Source organism: Orbicella faveolata, unplaced genomic scaffold (genome assembly GCF_042242905.1).
Source record: "Orbicella faveolata isolate gen_17 unplaced genomic scaffold, um_ofav_v1 contig_46, whole genome shotgun sequence".
NCBI lineage: Eukaryota > Metazoa > Cnidaria > Anthozoa > Scleractinia > Merulinidae > Orbicella > Orbicella faveolata.
In genome coordinates, this window is record NW_028301576.1 from 19,636,941 (window position 1) to 19,655,990 (window position 19,050).

Genomic DNA, 19,050 nt, shown 5'->3' on the forward strand with positions numbered 1-19,050 from the left:
TCACAAACATTAACACGCTCTATGGCAACTGAGTTTGTTATTTTCAATGGAAGTTACAGCTAGTCAAATTTGAATTTGAATGCACCATAAAAACGATCTGCTTGTCTGTAAACAAAAAGCTTTGATAATGCATTATGTACGAAACTATAACTTGAAATTGTTAAATTTTGAAGCCGTAGGAACCTATATTATGATGCTTTCATCAGGTAACGAAAACTTTCTTCCCGATCGAATTTGGCGTGGGAATCAATCTGCATGGCAACGAGAGTACTTTGCGAGAAACGCAATGAAATTATTCAGTGAGGTTTAATGCCAAGGGCATATGCTCGCGGTATATATCCCTTTTTTTTTTTCTCAATTTTTTTTGTCTGTTTTTTATTTTTTCTTCTGTCACCCAGGAAAATGAATCTGACAGTCGTGAACTGGTGCCGCAAAACTGTATTTTTGCGATTCTTATTTTAATCAAGTGTCATTATGTCAAAGAATTTTATGACATGTACATCGTGCATATTTTGCATACATTTGTATGTCAGTAAGACAGCAAGAGGCTCTTCTTCTTTTTTGTAATTCTAATGCGAATTCCAGAGGTATTAAAAAACGCTTTTCCTACCATTTCAATAAAAGTTTGTATTGTTTGCGTTCCCATTGAAGTCATTGTTTCAAACCTTCTATCTTTACCAGCCAGGCAACGGGCAGGTTTTCCTTTATTTACATTAAAATTCATGTCATAATGTTTTTTCGTGAAAACGTAATTATATATATTGCATCGGAAATGAGATGAAGTCTGTGACTTTACCGGGGAGAAGAGTTTTAATTCACAGTTATTGACGAGACACGAAATACCTTTGAGGCAATTCACTGGGTTTTTTTTGGACGCGGTTTTGCAATGGCTTTTTGTGGCAGTATTCTTGTTTTCTTCTTGCTGGGAATTCAGCGAAAAATTAGTATTGCTGTAACAGATCGTGCAGATGGGGAAATTAGTATAAACATTGCAATTTTTTTCAACGCTTCTGATCGCTTCCTACACAGCATTGTACAAAACTCAAAAGAAAACTTTCTTGTCAACCAACGGGAAAATAATTTGCTGAACGAAAATTTAACGTTTTACGATAATCCATGGTGGCAAGATATGACCAACTCAGGACGTAGTCAGATTGGTTTAAATGACTCGCTTTCCGTTGTCTGGAATATCTCATCGAAAATTCAAGGTGCAATTTTTGTGGATATCAACAGTGATTCTACATTTCTCTCGTCTCTTTTGGAACGATCGGGGATTCCAACTATTGGTGTCTTCCAGAGAAGCGAACAACTCAGAACACAGGTACGTTAAGGTGAAAATAAATGAATTAAAAATATGCTTAATATCAAGAAGAACAACACTATCGAGCCAGCGACCTTGAGTAAAATACACTTTTTTTGTATTAGATATATTTTTTAGATCTGCTGGACAGTCTAATTCAGTTACTATTCCTTCGCAGGTGTTTTTTCGGGGTGTGAGTAGCACATGTTTTTAATGTGGTTGATTTCAAGGTTTCTGGATTACTGACGTGCGTAAAACACTGTGCAAAGCAGAAACATGTCCATATTCAATATAAACATATTTTTTTAATTTCGATGGTTACGCTTTTAATACAACAATTCTGCTTCGCGAAAAAGGAACGTTCTTGCACCAGAAACCATTTTTGTCACCTCTCATTTTCGTTTGGCCATTTTTTTTGTACCAGAAAGGTTAACAGTAAGATCGACCTCGACCGCAAACTGGTTACCGCAAGCTTAGAATGTCCATAAAATAATCAACTGTAAAATTATAACATGTCTCATTTCAGAAATCCAGCCGGGTTTTTTTGAAATAACCTATTTATTTCATTATTTTAGGGAGGTCTATGATCTAAACTCTAAACCTGTAAGAATTATATGACAAAGAAAATATAATGTTTTTCATGAACAAAATCAACTGAATCAATTACAATATGGCGCTAATTATGCACTGTTATGTCCTACCTTGATACGCACTGTTCCATTAATTGCTAGCCATTGATAAGCCATGTATAAAAACCTAATCATTTTTTGCCCACGTTGGATTATACAAATGAATTTAAATGTGAAGCTCCTTTAAACTAGGGTAAACTGAATAGTTGTTCTTAAGCCATTTTGATTTCCGGAAATATCATGTCAGGATGTCGTTGTGCCGCTCCACTGTTCATCACGCGACCATTCATGCTTAAAAACAAACCATTCAATTGATTATCGGGATAAACACTGCTTTCTCGTCAATATCAAAACAAGCGAAAACAGCAAACAATGCCTAAATATCGACAAAACATCACTGTCCGCTATCAAGTGTCCGATAAAATGTGAAGGTTTGAGCTTATGCTGAAAAAAGTGTGTTTTGAACGAATAAATATAATGCGAAACAAACAATAAAAATAGGGGTAAAATTAAAATTTAGCTCTGATAGAAGTCTCACAAAATTTCAAGAGATTAACGTGTGGCAAATACTTAAATAATTAGTGTCTGACTAAATATACTGAATTGAGCTGAGTTAAGTTTCCTCGTTATTCTGGCAACGTTTTTATCATTTCAAAACTCATATGGCTTGTCAACTTTTGCGATTCGCAATGTCTTCTTTTTCGTCAGTGCCTGTTTAAACGAACTCCTTCGTGAAATGCTCTGTTATAATTAGCTTCTGTATAAAATGTCCGTAGTCATAAACACTTAATATGGAGACGTTCGTGCAAATATCGCCTCATTTGGATGATTTCTTCGGTCAGGTGTTGCGTACTTGCCTCAGAAATTGAAAGAACAAATGACAAATATTGATGATGAAAAACGAATCACTGAATGAGGAATTCGTTTCACCTTCTAACTCTCGAATAACTCGACTTCGCTACCACTTCAGTGCGCAAGCGACTGTCAGGAAAGCCTTATTGGACAGTGGGTTGTCCAATACCCACCAGTCATGACCACTTGATCAGGTCGTGAAGGCCATGATTCAAGTCGTTCAAGTGGTAAAACTCGGACGAGACGTAAAATTAGGCTCACCGTTTCCACGATTGGTTCAAGTGGTGGATGTGGTACTTTTCAGTGAGATAAGATAAGGTATTGCATAGTACTTTGCACCTCATTAAAGACACTCAAAATATATCAGCCCAAGTTTAAGGTAGGGGCGATGTCAACTCGTACAATACTGAAACAACTCGTGCAACTGGTGAACTGTATCTCATTATGGACACTTGGAATATTTCAGCTTAATTTAAAAGATGGGGCCTTGTCAACTCGTATGACAAGATGAACTTAAAGACTTTCATGAATTTTTGTGTGAGCAGGTAAGAACCTCACGCATTGAAAATCTGATATCTAGCTTGTTATAATTATTTTTTTTAATTTAAATTTCTCCTCCATCATTTTCCAGGAGAGCCCTGCTGATTTTACAAGAGTCGCCGTACCCTCGATAAATTATTACGCACAAGTCATTTGGGAATTCATGAAAAAGATAGAGAGGAGCCGTCTCTGCTTGGTATTATCCGCTGACTCCGACGGAGAAGCGCTTGCTGACTCGATGGCACGAATGGCAAAAGACGAGAAATGGTTGATTAAAGAGATATTCTGGCTTGCTGGAAATAGCTCGCTCTCAATAGAAACCGAGATAAAGTCTATTATTTCACAGCAAAGCGATGTTGTCGTCGTACACAGCAGGGATAAAGACAATGAGCCTTTGTTTCGAGCAATGAAAAAGTTCAATGCGACTGGCACAATATGGATTTTAACTCACATAACAGAATACGGAATATCACATCTTGATGTTCTTCCCGCTGGCTTGATTAAAATAAACGCAAGAAAGAGAGAAGTGAACCTCGATGATACCTTGTATTCGGATGCCATTTACGACGCCTTTCTTCTGTTTCAAACTGCATTTGAGAGGGCGCAAAGAAAAACTCCATATCAGATCGGAGAAGAAGATGCATGTTTTGAGGCAAATACAAGCTCAAGGGAAATACAGGATCTAGTCAAGATGTAAGCCTTGAACGACTAATTTTATCCATTTAACATCTATCTTTAGCATGAATCGCTCAGCCGATTTTTGGCACGTGTGTGATTCGAAGCTAGCAGTTGAACTGTGTGATCGTTCGATTGCAATTCACCTGCAACATAGGGCTCCACAGACGAAGGAAAACGTTGTCGACAACTTCTATCACTGGCCATCAGCTATCACCCACCAGAGACGGGTTAGATCAGTGCTAAAAATCAGTTGTGATCTAATGCGGGAACAAACTTTTGTGTGCTTAATTTATATTTATTAAGAGCCCTTTAAGTTTTGAGGTCGAATGAATGTTGAAGCCAAGAGAGACTGCGGATCTTCACCGTTATTTTTACGGTCAGCTTTCGCAACATTTTCGGTGTAAAAATGATATAATTCCTCAGAAGTGCTGAGCTCAGTCTTTGCGAGTTGCTGTCAAGCATTCGATCGAAATCATTCAATGATTTCGATCGAATGCTTAAAAAGTAAAGTTTACACCATTAATCTTCCATATAGCTCTTCGAAGACTTGCGAGGCCTCTACGTCGCTAAACAACCTAGAGGATCTGCAATGATGTGGGTGTCAGTTTAACAAATAGATTCCATGTTGCCGTGCGACTTTTCAGTGATAGTAAAAGTAGCACACGAGGCGCGATAGCCGAGTGTGTCACTGATGTTCTTACCACATTTTGACGTCTTCTGTGATCTATTACAGAACAGACGCACGGCAACGTCAATTCTATCTGTTTTACATTATAAAAAAACAAAAACAAAAAGTCAATGACGTCTTCTATACATCTGTCCTCCAGTAGATCAAGTAAAAAAAACCAATCAAAATGCGAGAATAATCTGACTTATTATATAATAAATGGTAGATGCTTAATTTCTCAGTTCTCAGCTATCGCTAAATTCTGCGAATCTCAAACCTCATGTTAAAAAACATGGCTTCCACAGCAGGTAAAAATTTGGATAATCATATATCAGCTCTCACTTAATTATGAACCCCATCCAAACCTTCAACCACCAAATATCTTTCCATACCTAATATTCTCAAATTAAAGTGAATTGCTATGCATCGCTAATCTCACAAAACGTAAAATTACTGAACCACAACCGACAGTATTCTAGATAAATGTTGCAAACCTTGCTAATGACTTTGTGCTATTATTATTCTTGCATGAAAGACACCTACGAGAGACATTCATCGAAGGAAGAAGCTCTATGTTTGTGAAACCTGCTCTGTATGAGAAATCAGAGACAACCTTTGAAATATGGAACCTTCGACTCGATGTGAATGGGGCCAAACACTGGACCCTCATCGGACTAAGCACACCGACAGGTCTTGCTCTGGACACCTTCATGGGCCCTAATGGAAGTGCCATCACAGCACCAACTGTACCGGTGACCCACACTTTGCGAGTGCCCATAAATGAGTACTACCCTTGGGTCCAGACTGAGGCCCCTCGGTTGGACGGTCGTGGAATGCATTATTGTACTGGAAGGAGCCAACTTTGCTACAAGTTTCACAACTCAAGTCGGATCAACAAGACTACGCTTTGCTGTTTTGGCGTCTCCATTGATTTGCTTGTCATGATGCAGAACGAACTGGGATTTCATAGCGAAATCTACTTCACGCCAGATGGGAATTACGGCGACTTTGACAAGGAGAAACAAGCGTGGAATGGAATTGTTCAAGAAGTGTTATCTGGACAGGCGGATCTTGCCATCGACATATCGATGAATGCTATTAGACAAGAGTATCTTGACTTTGCACATCCGTTTATTCACCTGGCTTTAAACATATTGGTTTTAAAGGATCTAGAAGCTAATGAAGGTTAGAACGATTGCCTATCTCCAAACCTATCTCGTCTGACTCTTAGAGCTCACATCTTTCTTAAAAAAAAATGTGGAGAATTTTGATTACTGTTTGTTGTTAAGGTGCGGTTTAACCTTGGAGCCTAGTTTGAAAAAATACTCCTTTCTTACTAAAATACTCCAAATTATCGACATAGGGAAAATACGGAGACAAAAAGGAGGAAAAACATTGAACTTATTTATTAAGACTGAGGGTCGCGTCACAAGATTGACTGTTTCTAGACCCTTTTGGGATTTCCCACACCACAGAAGTGAGTTTAAATAAGAATTGATGAGTGAATACATCAGGAATAAGGCCTATAAAGAGGATTAACTCCCTCACTTTTCTTCCCCTCGGCTCTTGTAAAGCACCTAAAAACCCGACCTGCAGTAGATTATAAACACACAGAGTGACGTTCGGAAACCATTCCAAGAATGTAAACTCAATATGGGCCCAAACATTTAAGTAAATCACTTTCCATCTTTGGTATTGGGGAATCGCAATTTGTCGTCTCTGACTACTCTGCGAACGCAATCGTTTGCATTAGAGCCCTTCATCTGACACCTCACCTGACATCTGTCATTTGAAAACCTATTCCAGGGAAAAGCAACTGATTCAACATTACCACAAACAACGAGAGATGTTACGCAACACTTATTAAAAAATAGACGGGGGAAAAATTAACGCTTTATGATCATGAACACTGCTAGAGCTCAGCTGGTTAAGTACAAAAAAAGAAGTTGTCCGTAGTTCGTATAGTGTGATCGTCCGGGGTGAGGGTAGTTCTGAAAAGAACCGAACACGTCAGTAGCTAAAGCAGATTAATTTTGTTGTGCAGATATTCAGTGGAACTCATGGCTGGAGCCGTTTCAGTATCAACTGTGGTTCTCCATCCTTGGATTCATTAATTTTATTTTAGTCGTGATCTGGTGGATTGACAGGAAAAGTCCCATGGGGCACAGAATGAAAATGGACAGCGAAGATGATGGCTTCACGCTATTGGGTATGAATCGCATCTCATTTCGTTTTTTTTTTTCTTTCTCATTGCATTACTTCTTTTCCAGGGTCTTTACGTTATGTTGGATATCACACTCATTACATGATAGAGAATGGGAGCTAGTTTGGCTTGAACATGAATGCGTAACTTTACAAACTTGATTAAGATCGAGAATTAAGTCATTGAAACTTTCAACGTTAAAAGAGTTATTATTAAAGCTATGCCCTAAAATCCTATAAAACTGGATTCGAGGGATACGTTTCGCAAAATAAATGTCGCTTGGTTTGTCCCTGGCGTAACAAAAACACAATTTTAAGAAACAAAGAAACTAAAAGTCTGATGATGTTTTCTTCTACCCTTAACTGTTTTCTTGAGGTTCCTTTAGCTCTACAGATGCTGGTATGTCAGTTTGCAACGTTTCTTATCTCACTTAGGAAAATCAACTCCAGTTCCTTTGAAAAACTTTAAAAAATTCTGAAAGTGAAGTAAAAGCAATAATTTCGCCACCTGCTCACTTGGCTCCTAAATGTTTTGGTATTATTCCAATGCAATAACTGAACATTTACAGATCCCTGTTATGAGGATAACTAAGACATTTGTTTCCGTGATAAATTAAACAAGCTCTAAGTTCAATAACAATGCGTTTTTTCTGTCGCTCATTAGATTCCATGACCTATGTATGGGGCGTGGCATTTGGAAAGGACATCGGAGCTGAGAAGACCCCTCATAGCGGCAGTGCAAGATGTGTCTCCGCTTTTTTCGCTTTTTTCGCCTTGATTGTTGTCAATACGTATTGTGCCAACTTAATGGCTTTCTTAGTTCAAGAAAAATTTGAGCTTCCCATCAGTGGAATTAGGGACGCGAAGGTAATTTGATCGTTGGGAGTAAAGCTGTTCTTTGAAGTTAGCTTACCGTTTGGAAAATTTCAGATGGTCTTTAACACCAAGTGACCCATCAGGCCGGAGCTTATCACTATGTGTGTGGCATGAAGCGACTAGGAGTATTTCTACTACCCTCTAGATGGGATGCTAGTCCATCGCAGGGTTACCCCCAGCATTAAGTTCGCCGGTACCCATTTATACACCTGGGTGGAGAGAGGCACTGTGAGAGTAAAGTGTCTTGCCTAAGAACATAACACAATATCCCCCGGCAGGACTCGAACCTAGACTGCTCGATCCGGAATCGAGCGCCGTTAACCATGAGGCCACCGCCCCCACCGCCCCCCCCCCTTCCCAACCCCCCCCCAAAAAAAGAGCAAGGCGAGATATTTTTAACGTATCTATCCCCAAGATAATTTATCGCTTTCTGTTCTTTCTTTTCCGAAGATCCGACACCCGTCGCTTGCTCCACCTAAGGGTTTTAGGCTTGGAATTCAGAAGGATTCTCAAGAGGCAAGCTACTTCAAATTTCACAGCGAGAAAATATTTCGAGAGATCTACCATGTAAACCTGAAGGTCAACTTCATAAAGAATTTTGCAGATGGCCTTGAGAAGCTCAAAAACAGGTCAGGAATACATATCAGGGAGTTTTAGCAACTGGGCCGGGTGTTTGTAAGCCAGTTAACTCTAACCCAGGATTAAACGTTGACCGAAGTTTTAAATGTTCCTGTTTAAAAATATTTTTCACCTCCTATGTTTTGAGAAGTTTGAGATTACTCAAGCTCAAAACTGAACGACAAACAACATCAACAGAAAACCTCACCTAAAAGTTGAAAAACTGAAATGAAATTTCTCACTTATCCTGGGTTAGCTTAATCAGGCTTTCAACAACCCGGCCCAGAGGCAGGGATAACAAAATGCTATGAGTCTCCAAGCTTTTTTTTTCCCTAATCCTGGTACATTTCTAAGAAATCTAGGATGTCCACTGTTAAAGATTTCATCGATATTAAATCACCAACTTCTGCTAACCCTAGAGAACATGAACCGTAGCTGAGAGAATTTTTTCTTGTTTCCGTTTCACGGCGGGAAGACGAGAGACCCTGGGAACGAGACTGTGTCAAGTGTTTCTCTAAGATGCCGTCTGCGCTGGACTGGATTCAAGTACAGTGAAACCCCGCTCTACGGACACCCGCTTAATACGGACACTCGCTTATAACGGACAGTTTTCTTTGTCCCGACAACTAAAAAGCTCATATATTTTCTCTTAAATTAGCCCGCTTAATACGGACACCCGGATAATGCGGACACTTAATTAATCATGTCCCTTTGGTGTCCGTATTAACGGGGTTCCACTGTACTATGCTATAAGACCCTTGTGAGGATTGTCAATAAGGAAGTTTTTTTGTTTCTCTCGGTACCACTTACATTGTTCTAGGTTTCTCAGTACGTATTATTGGGTTTTATTTAGATGGCACAGGGGTAGCGCTCGTTTTCATTGAGAGCACTCGCTTTAATTCTAACCAGTGGCGCCCGGGTTCGAATCTCGCATCCGGCGACCTATCTGAGTTTGTTTATGGTTCTCTTATATTTTAACGGCCATTGTTTAACTGCATCCAATCAGACAGATGCCAGGGAACAGCGATTTCCCTCCGGCACAACTCTTTGTAACTACGCATTCTGACGGCTTGGAAATTTTCGGTCCTGGGTTTTGTTCGAAGGCTAGTAATTGGCCGTTTGGATGAATTTCCGATTGAATGATACAAGAAGATTCGCGGAACTTTCCTCTTTTCTGCTGTTTTAATTAGTTTGGAAGCCGAGCGATGGGATTTTTACGGTGGAAAACCACCTCGGCGCTGGAGCTGTTGCAGTTTCGAGCCGTTGAACTTTCCACCCTATTATTATCATATGAATAGTAAACAGCGAACGTAAACTGAATCCGTCAAGCCTGCTGAAATTGGCAATTTTGAGCCAAGAGAACGACAGTACCCCATAAAAAAGATACCTTTACTTTTATTGAGCAACTATTTGTTCATATTTTCGTGATTTTATGCAATTCTGCGAAGTGTTCTGTAAATCCCATACATTTGCTAACAAAATATTTCTAAATGTGCGCAGCACACAAACGGTTTGCCTGGGCCCCATGTGCTCTTAGAAGAAAACGCCTTGTACAGTTATACGTTCGGCCCAAAACATTGCTTATTGTTTACTCATAACTCATCCCCTCTATGAGTCGCGCACGCAGGGAATCATGGTACAACTATCACGATTCCTAATAGGGGGAAATGGGCTATTCTGTAAAGTAATTTGCTAGACATTTATTTGTAACTATTACCGTCTTTTGCAGGGAAATTAATGGCCTAGTCGGAGATTATCTCTCACTCAGCCAAGTGGCTAACAACGACGAAAACTGCTCATATAGTCTTGCCGGGCCAAACTTCTTTAACTTTGGACTGGGACTCGCGCTACAAAAAGGGTCGCCATGGTTACAAGACGTCAATCAAGCGGTGTTAAAGCATCAAGAGAACGGCTCGATTCATGCCATAGAGAGTCGATGGTTCAATAAAAAGAGCTGCGATTTGAAGCCATTTAACCGGCTCGGGATCATAAATTTCAGTGGTTTGTTCATGGCAGTAGTCATCGTAATAGCGTTCTGCGTGTTTGCTGTTTTCGTGGAGGTTTGCGTTATAATCGTTATGATAAAATTCGGCGATAAGCTCGGAACGCTTGGAAAGTTCACCAAAAGGTTCGTTTTCAATGTCAAAAAAGGAGAAGAAGACCAACTCAACACGCAGTATTCATTTCTACTGAGACGTCATCAAAATGCAAAATGGAACGTCGCTGCCAGTCACGTGGCATCCACAGACTTAGAAGAGCTTGGTTTCCATAACAACCGATATTCCTTTCCCCAGGAACAAACAATGACTCTGGCAGATATAAACCGCAACGGGACAATTCATCATAGGTTACATGGAAACGGCGATGTTACAATGAATGGAGTCGCAGTTAAAAAGAAACATGAACACACGAATGGCAGAACTAAGAACTCTGAACTAAACGGGATGGTGACAAAACTTTAAACTTTTGAAATGCCATGTTTTCTAGAAAATAATATGCCAAATAATAATACTAACTGTGCATTGTTTTATAGGAATAATATTTTATGCATTTGGGTTTTGGCATCAGTTACAATCGATATCACTCTCCAATTTGGAATCCTCTTGATACAAAATTTCGTAACTTTCGAAATAGGGCAAATCGCACGAAAATTTCCTTGGACAATTTCCAGAAAATAACTAAATTGTTGAATTCCCGATATGCGAACCATTCAACCCAACCTCCGAAAATTTCGGGAGGAAAATTAACGGATATTCCCGGTAGAAATCTTCGAAAATTTGGATATAGCTCGTCAAGTTGTCCACTTTACTGGAAAATTCCGGAAAATATTAACGTTCTTCCATTCGCGACGAGTGAAAAGCACTTATCCTCTTTAAAATTCGTAAATAGTGACTTTTTTTTACTAAAACCTTTCTATTTAATGTGAATATCAGTCTAAAATTAGTATAGAGTAGCCCTGGAATCTTATTTATATAGTCTTGTATTTTCATGTAATTCTTCTTTCAACCTTTACATATAAAATAAACTTTTTTTTAATATCTGCAGGCATCCCACGAAGCCACAAACAACAAATCTCAACAGCAAAACGCCAGTTTAGGCTGATTATCACCAGCGCATGAGCACAAGCCGACATAACATGGTGATAGAGCCTTTTGTTACGAAAATTTCCCTCTAACAAAAAGCGCTATCTAGCAGCACCTTACTGCGACTGCGTATGCGAAAACCATCCTTTAGTTGACACCATGCGTGCGCGAAACTAACCATGTTTTAAATGGGGAGCTTACGCGCTTTTGTTCTATCCTCGGGAAAACATTTAAAGATGTCAAAGACGGCGTTCAGTTACAAATCGAATATATTGATATTCACGTCCTCCAGGAAGTACAAAACAAAAACGTGAACTGACCAAGTTCCGCGTATTTTGGAGCTAAACGCGAACGAAAGAAAGTACCTTTTTAACACGTGCAAAAAAAATTCTTATTGCAACTTTAAAACGTCTTTCAAGTCTCTGAAACTTGTGCTGTACTGCTCTTGGTTATGATAAACGGAAATATACACTGTACAGCTGGTTTTACAGCTTATTAACTTGAGCAAACGTAGTATTGTTTATAGAGTAGTGTTTTCACGATAAATTAAATCCCAGTCAGTTCTCTGACGAACTCGATTATCTGTGTGCTCGGGTAAGGTTTTTATCCCTTAAAAACAAATTGGTTGCCGACATTATTGGCGTTCTGTACTTCTCATCGAGAAAATGTTTTGTGAGAGGACATTTTTTTAATCAGTTAGAACATTTCCTGTTCCATCGGTTTACTAACCCACGGACCGTACCTCGAGGATCTAAAATGATCGTACAGTTTCTGTTTGGCTTCTTGGAAATCGGTGGCCATCTTCTTAGCGTCGCGATAAGTTTCAACATCCACGAGTTCTGGACGGCTAGCTTTGGCACCAATCTCCTTGAACGACGCATAAAGCGCGGCCTTGCAGATACGCGAGGGCGTGGGACTGTTCTGTGTTCGTGTCATACACGCTCCCGTACGCCCATCAGTCACTTCAGTGCACGTGTCTCCAATGGACCAATTGACGCTGAGGTTGTTGGTCTTTTCTGTCTCGCGTGGAGGCTCGTATGCCGTAACACGACCAAGCCACGGGTGGTTCACGTGATATGGGGCTGGCAGCTGGGTGTCGAGGTTATTGTTGTGTTGAAGGCGACAGCAAACTGCACGTGCAAGATGACCGTGATCATACAAGTAGCCCAGAGTGAGCGATGCCAAGTAAACGGGATCAATAAAGTGACTCAGGAGAGCGCCTTGAAGTCCAAGGGCATTCCAGCGGCATATTTTATCACTGCACGACATGGTGCGCAATCTGTTTCCACGTAAGAGCCCGTCCCATGTTTGAATTCTGTCGGAGGGGTCAATTGGAATAGTGCCCTCACCATCTTCAATCTTTGTTCGTAAGATGCCCTGTTGCTTGGTAGTGAATGTAGGATTGTGCTCTGTTGAGTGCTCTGACATGTCCGTGTTGGGTTCCTCACGGGGCGTAAACAAAGCACCATCTCCGCAAGGAGCTGTACTGATGTACAGATGAAATGACACATCCTCACGGACAACGAGCCTCCGAGAGCCTTTGCTCAGTGCGAAAATGGATTCTTTCCCATCGTAATAACTGCTTAGTTGTCCGTAGAAGAATCTCAAAAGAGATCTCCGAGCCACTATTTCGGCGTGAGAGTCATTTACTGCCTTTCCTTCCATGCTCAAACGCTCACCTGTCACGCATCGGTTACCAGTCCCCACGGCAACCACTCGACCAGAGTGGTCAGCGCCTGTTTTCATGATGATACACGCCACGACCTTCCTCCCAGCGAACTTATCGGAAATTGACGCCGCGATTTGCAGAAATGTGTGATGTGAAAGTGCAGCTATGAGATCGAAGTGTGTGCGGACTTTGCTCAAAACGCTTGCAGGGGGGTCAGTAATGTTCAAGGGCGACCCCTCCTCAGCACCCAAATTTGCACTCCCGCCAAGCAATGTCCTCAGTGCGACATCCGCTGCCTCGCGTCTGGCATCTTTCATGTTTCGTGCTTCTGCTGCAGGGAATAGCTTTCCATTGATCTTAGCGGCAATCGCGAAGGCACGGCCTTGGCTGACGGTCTGAAATGTCAGCTCCATCTTGTTTTTCTGCACATACTCGTTGAGAGCACTGACGGGATTCTTGTTGATGGCGGCATAAGCAACACTGGAGAGTACATCTGGAAGGTTGTTGCTGGATATGGGGGAAATAGTTAGGGCTGCAGGTGGTAACTGTGGGCTGGACATGTAGCTCGCAGGAGCAGGCCGTGGTGGTTCAAAGAAACTCGACCCTGCTCTAGGAGGTGATGTGGAAGACTGTCTCTGTTCAGCATGCCTCTTCACGCCTAGGTGTATTGGTCCTTGTTCATCGGCATCAGGGTGATGTCTCTTGTGAGCAGATTCACTACAACCAGATTCAGCTGCTTTTGAACCTTGAAAAGTCAGCGAGCTTACTTCTTGTCGCACTTTCCAGGTCGGAGGATGATCGTGCATTTTGTAAATCAAGCCTAATGTCTGCAGTTTGTAGAGAGTTGGATTGATGTCCTTCTTTCTATGGAAACCAAACTGTTGGGCCAGATGTAGTGTTTCACACGATTTCCTTTCCCGCTTCATAAAGTCCAGTACTTTTGTTTCAAGATCACTCAGTCTTGAAGCTCTTTGAGGTATAACGGCCATAGGACGTTTGCTGGAAGTGGGCACTGCTTGGGGACCTCGATTAACCAGGTTTTGGAAAAGATGTGCGGAAGGAGGGGGTGGAAGCCTGGAATTTCCCGGCTTGGAGGAATTGCCAGATGAACCTTGACCAACGAAAGGAGCTCTTGCCTGTGGCAATTGGGTTGTATCTGCTGGAGTTGGTCCATATGTATTATGACGAGAATGATTCGTTTGTAGTTGCATGTGTCCTTCAAAGTTTGCCCTGCTTGACTGGCTGGAGACAAATGCGGCTTCATCCTTCTTTGAAGGTGCTGCAGGTATTTCTTTAGGATTCCCCGCTTTAGAAATCTGGTTTTGTCGAACATCATTTTGGCGAACAGAACCAAGCAATGGTGGCATCATCTTGGTTGGATCGCAATCTAACGTTTCACGATCTATCAAGGAAGCTGAGGTCAATCTTGGAGCTGACATCTGAGGTCGGGTCGGTCGAGGACCAAATGACTGCATCAGTGGACGAGGTGATGCAATCCTTGGAGACTGCTGGTTTAAACTGAAAGAAGGTGAGAAGGTAGGCCTCGCTGACATGACCACAGGGGAAGGTTTTCTAGTGCACTGGGACATCAAGGTGCTGAACAGGTGAGCTGAGGGAGGTGGAGGTGGGCCTCCTGATGATCGTACAGATCCCCCAGGGATTGGAGGTGGTGCATGTGAAGATGGACTAGGTTGGACCAGCCTGCCATGAGTAGTAGATGGAAGGGATTTTATCTGACAAACAGAAGATGCAGGGGGTCTATGCGAGCCTATAGAGCCAGGCTCCTCACCAGCCAAATTAGGCAAGCTTGATGGACCAGAGGTGTGTTCACAACCGCCAGGATCACTGGGTGACATTGCCTGATTTGCTAGCGTCAAGGGTTCTTCTGATGACTTGGTGCTTTCTGTGTTTGGTACTGCTAGATCTTGCTTTCTATGTCCATCAACTTCATCTATTCTCTCATCTGGACGTTTGTCTTTATCTTGGCGAAGCAAACTCTTATTTCCATCAGTGAACTCTTCTTGTGATTCCTCTTCATCTTTATCTGATTCATAGTCTGCTACCAGAGTCTGCTCAGTCTCCCCGCCAGCAACTTTATCCTGAAGTTCTCCAGTTGCGTTGGCAATTCCCCACATTGGAGGCATGTCAAGAATTCTGGTGATCTTTCTTGCCCGCTCGAGTTCGTTGATACACTCAATTACACTTTTTTCATTGGTATTGGTGACATTGTGGAAAATATCGCTCAATGTGCAAGGGTGTGGCATATCTCTCACAGTGTTAAGAATTTGGGTTTCAAGAGTTTCATTCAACAGTGAATGCATTATAATTCTGTCATCTTGGGTACTTGAGTGTGGCCTTGACTGGGTCTCCTCTTGGCTAGATTGCATTTTAACAGAGCATGGTTTTTGGTCTTCCTCCCTTGTTTCAGCAGACCTTCCTGCGTTGTTGTATTCTTTAACATCATCTTCCATTGTTGAGGCACCTGAAAAAAATGAGGGGGAAACAGGAAAATATTAGAACTTAGCCATTCAATTCTGTTCAAACAAAAAAACAGATTTTCTTTTTTGCGGTAATCTTGTCATTTTTGGGCCAAAAATAGTAATTATTGTCACTCTGAGATATGCATTAATAGACAGTGAATTACATCAGCTCATGCCACATGGCATGTACCCATGTTCTCAAGACCTAATTTTCACAAATTTTGTGGGTTTCTGTCAAAAAAACTAAGGTGAAAATCAAGTCTGCAAACATTTACTAAATTAGTTTAATTAGATTACAGAATCTACTAGGTTTAATTTCATGTAATCTAATCAATAAACATAATTATTCAACATTCCTTGGCAAGACTTGGAAGATGGTAACATTTTCCCACCCATATCCTAGATTAATTTACATATAGCATCCTTACTAATCTTATCATAATGATCAATCTCTTCTCATTTGCGGAACCCATTTTACAGTAAAACTCTTAAAACAACTCAGTGTCAGGGCTCTATAAATGGGCTGTTTGGGTGGAGAGTTACGTGTTAGCAGAAATAAAAATAAAAACAGCAATGCCATGATTGGACCATTCACCAATTATCAGGTTTTGTCTCCTTTTTGCCTGGTTGTTAGTGTAATGAAATGTACCTGTTTCAGCTATTTTCAGTTTTTAGTTGAACATCCACACAGTGTACTGTGTAACCATTACGCTAGACTTTTCTGAAGTCTGTTAAAGTTGACATGGTCTCTGTCCAGTTTTATCTTCTGCAATGTGCCAAACATACTGGAGGAATTTTCCTCCTGTACCATTTAGCCAATCGGAAGCATGAATTTCAAATTAAATTACAATCAATCAACCAAGACAAGTAAACATGCAGGCACAAATAAATTACAGTATGTTAGCCAGGTCTGCCTTTTACCAGCTTCATACCCTGGTTTTCATCCAACCTCTCTCATTATTGTGGGGGAAAAAGATAAGGAAAAAAAATTTAAAAAAAATAAAAATACAATGTAAATAAAAACAAGCAGACTGTAGGAACAACCAAGTAAAAGAAATTGGACAAGGCAAATATTCCTTAGTTTTTGAAGCCCAAATGCCAAACTTCGGCAACATCTGGTCAGAGAAGTGAAAGAATGTGGTTGTAAACAGCTCAAAGAATTTGGTTACTTTATTCAATTCACTAGGTTCTGATTTGGTACTTGTAAATCAGACGATCGAGGAATATAATTTTTTCAAACATTAACCAGTGGGGATTTTAGACTAGTGCAACACTTGCTGTTCACTTGAAATAACACAAGGCTTGTTAGTTGTGCTAAACCCTGCACACAACAGCAAATTAAACACTGCCGGTTTGGTTCACATAGAGTTAAAAAAAAACCTCCATCCACCATTCTACTTGGTGAAAATCGACAAAACCTAAATACTAAACAATAAATTAACATCTCCCGCTGAAAAAGGGTAGCTAGAAAAATCTGCACCATAAGCCTTAGGATATCACTTGATGCAGTTTCTTGCAAGTGTAACAAGTTGAGCTTGGGCTCCTCTACTTTGACCTCCTTGAACCCAAGGTTTGAGCATAGCAGACATTTTGCACTTTCTGAGTTCTGCTTTTGCAGCTTGACTTGTGAGCAAGTCTTCCATCAGGAATAATGAGTACTTTATAAATTTCTTAGGATGGTCTTGCGTCAATCAAAAAAAAAACCAAAAGTTCACAACTCTTAATACATGTAAACCAAAATTAATACGGGAGATGCAATGGCCCAATGATCAGTGTTGTGGAATCTCAATTAATCACTCATGTTCCAGTGTTGGCCAGGGCCAGTCTAATGTTCGAGGAGAGAGCTCTTTGCTCTCACAGAGTCTCCCTACCATGGAGTATAACTGGGTACCGGTGAACTTTGAAGCAAAATATTAGAATAACATGCCACTCAAGAGAAAAGTAGCAACAATCCTAACTACGTTGTTTTACAGAAGCTCGGATCTGAGAAAGTGCTTCAAGTGTGACTTCTCCTTTTTGGAATAAAACAAGTGTAGTTGAAAAATAATCCATTGTTTTTGATATCAGATGTTGACTGACAGATGAGAGAGACATGACCATATCACACTCCAAAATGACTGCAGAAAATAACGTATTATATTTCAACCAATTAAAGCATGAAACAAAAGAATTCGAGTCTCCTTGTAACATTTGGTCCAGTCCTCCTACAGAAGCATAATTGTTGGCAAATGGAACAGATACACATTTTGCTTGGCTTCCCAAATCTCATTTCAAATTTTGTTGACAAAAACAATTCTACACAAATTTTCCTGTGAGGAAAAACGTCATCGACCCAAATGACAAAACATTACTCTAAACCCGGTGCCAAAGAAAATTTAGAACCCTTTTGCGACGATTGATTTGTGAGAAAAGATACAGTAGCTCCCAATTGAAATTTTTAAGAGGGCACCTGGGAGTAATTTCCCTTTGTCCAGATTTTCTTCATCTCTGTAGAAGTCATTTCTGAGACTGCAAACCTATGTGAAACACATGTAGCTTTTCGCATGTGTGGCCAATATAGAAAACTGTAGACTTCGTTATATACTAATTTAACATCATGTTCGTAGAAGCGGTGGCAAACATATAATGTTGCAGTTTTACTTTTAATGGACTTATGAGCAAATGAAAAGAGTGAAAAACAATCAAACACATGCACAACTATTTGCTGCATCTCCTTGAACGGTTGGAAAGTCATCCCCTCGTTAGAAATGGGCCAGTTTATAGTAATCTCTAAAACGAGTTTACTTCCGTATAAGTTACGGATATACTCACAGTTTCTCTTTTTAGCAAACGTCAGACGAGAGAAACATTCTAACACAACCGGCAAACTCTCAGGGCTTTGAAGAGCCATGGCAAACCCTCCCGAACTGCTTCCTTAGCAGTTTCACAAACCCCCGTCGAAGCGAACATGTGGCGAGTTCGAAAGCGAAATTGCTTACACGTGATAAATTATTAACAAATTCCCCCGGAAGCCTTTCAGTTTCATGGTAAGTTGTAGCGTAACGCATAACGCTCGCTGTCACTCAAGCCTGTAACGCAACGCGCTTTTTTCCTGGTTTCCTTATACCTACCGTCATTTTCCATCGACATACCGGCGATTTCAGCTAGCTGCCTCTGGGTAGGCAGAATGCTACACGTGGCTGACCTCCCACATTGAGGTTTTCCGCTCGTGTTCCCCGGCCAGCCGACGAGATCCCTAGTTGGACGGATGCCGACGAGATTAATTTAACTCTTTTCCCCAGTGCAGTCCCTTTTTTACTGACCAGATTAAATAGCACTACACTTGCTAGGGCATCAATTGCAATTTGGGATGCTTTCCTGACACGAAAATGGACCACGAAAAACACAGTAAACCCTAAAACAATCTGGTCTGTACATCCGCCATGCTTGTTTGTTACCCATAATCCGTATATATGC

The 19,050-nt window shown here is 40.8% G+C and overlaps 2 protein-coding genes across 3 annotated transcripts; one reads left to right on the forward strand and one right to left on the reverse strand.

Moving 5' to 3' along the window:
- The first annotated feature begins 259 nt into the window (after positions 1-259).
- LOC110059092 (glutamate receptor ionotropic, NMDA 1-like) lies at positions 260-11,402 on the forward strand. The gene is made up of 7 exons (XM_089277066.1): positions 260-1,321; positions 3,413-4,014; positions 5,202-5,851; positions 6,711-6,875; positions 7,533-7,735; positions 8,195-8,373; positions 10,092-11,402. Exons 1-7 carry the CDS (start codon positions 887-889, stop codon positions 10,822-10,824), a joined length of 2,967 nt encoding a protein of 988 aa, XP_089133192.1. The 5' UTR covers positions 260-886; the 3' UTR covers positions 10,825-11,402.
- On the reverse strand, positions 11,327-19,045 carry LOC110059086 (uncharacterized). 2 transcript variants are annotated; one of them, XM_089277065.1, is made up of 2 exons: positions 18,705-19,045; positions 11,327-15,596 (listed from the first exon to the last, which is right to left on the reverse strand). In XM_089277065.1, the coding sequence occupies exons 1-2, from the start codon at positions 18,721-18,723 to the stop codon at positions 12,142-12,144; spliced, it is 3,474 nt and encodes a 1,157-aa protein (XP_089133191.1). In that variant the 5' UTR covers positions 18,724-19,045; the 3' UTR covers positions 11,327-12,141. The 2 variants fall into 2 exon arrangements, with proteins under 2 accessions (XP_089133191.1, XP_089133190.1); XM_089277064.1 differs by lacking the exon at positions 18,705-19,045 and adding an exon at positions 18,406-18,658.
- Positions 19,046-19,050: the final 5 nt, after the last annotated feature.

Excerpts from the sequence above, each read along its gene's own strand:
- LOC110059092 (XM_089277066.1), top strand. The coding sequence starts at position 887 with ATGGCTTTTTGTGGCAGTATTCTTGTTTTCTTCTTGCTGGGAATTCAG. Across the intron at positions 1,322-3,412 it reads GCGAACAACTCAGAACACAG|GAGAGCCCTGCTGATTTTAC; the intron begins GTACGTTAAGGT and ends ATCATTTTCCAG. Across the intron at positions 6,876-7,532 it reads TGATGGCTTCACGCTATTGG|ATTCCATGACCTATGTATGG; the intron begins GTATGAATCGCA and ends GTCGCTCATTAG.
- LOC110059086 (XM_089277064.1), bottom strand. The coding sequence starts at position 18,484 with ATGGCTCTTCAAAGCCCTGAGAGTTTGCCGGTTGTGTTAGAATGTTTC. Across the intron at positions 15,597-18,405 it reads GTTTGCTAAAAAGAGAAACT|GTGCCTCAACAATGGAAGAT; the intron begins GTGAGTATATCC and ends CATTTTTTTCAG.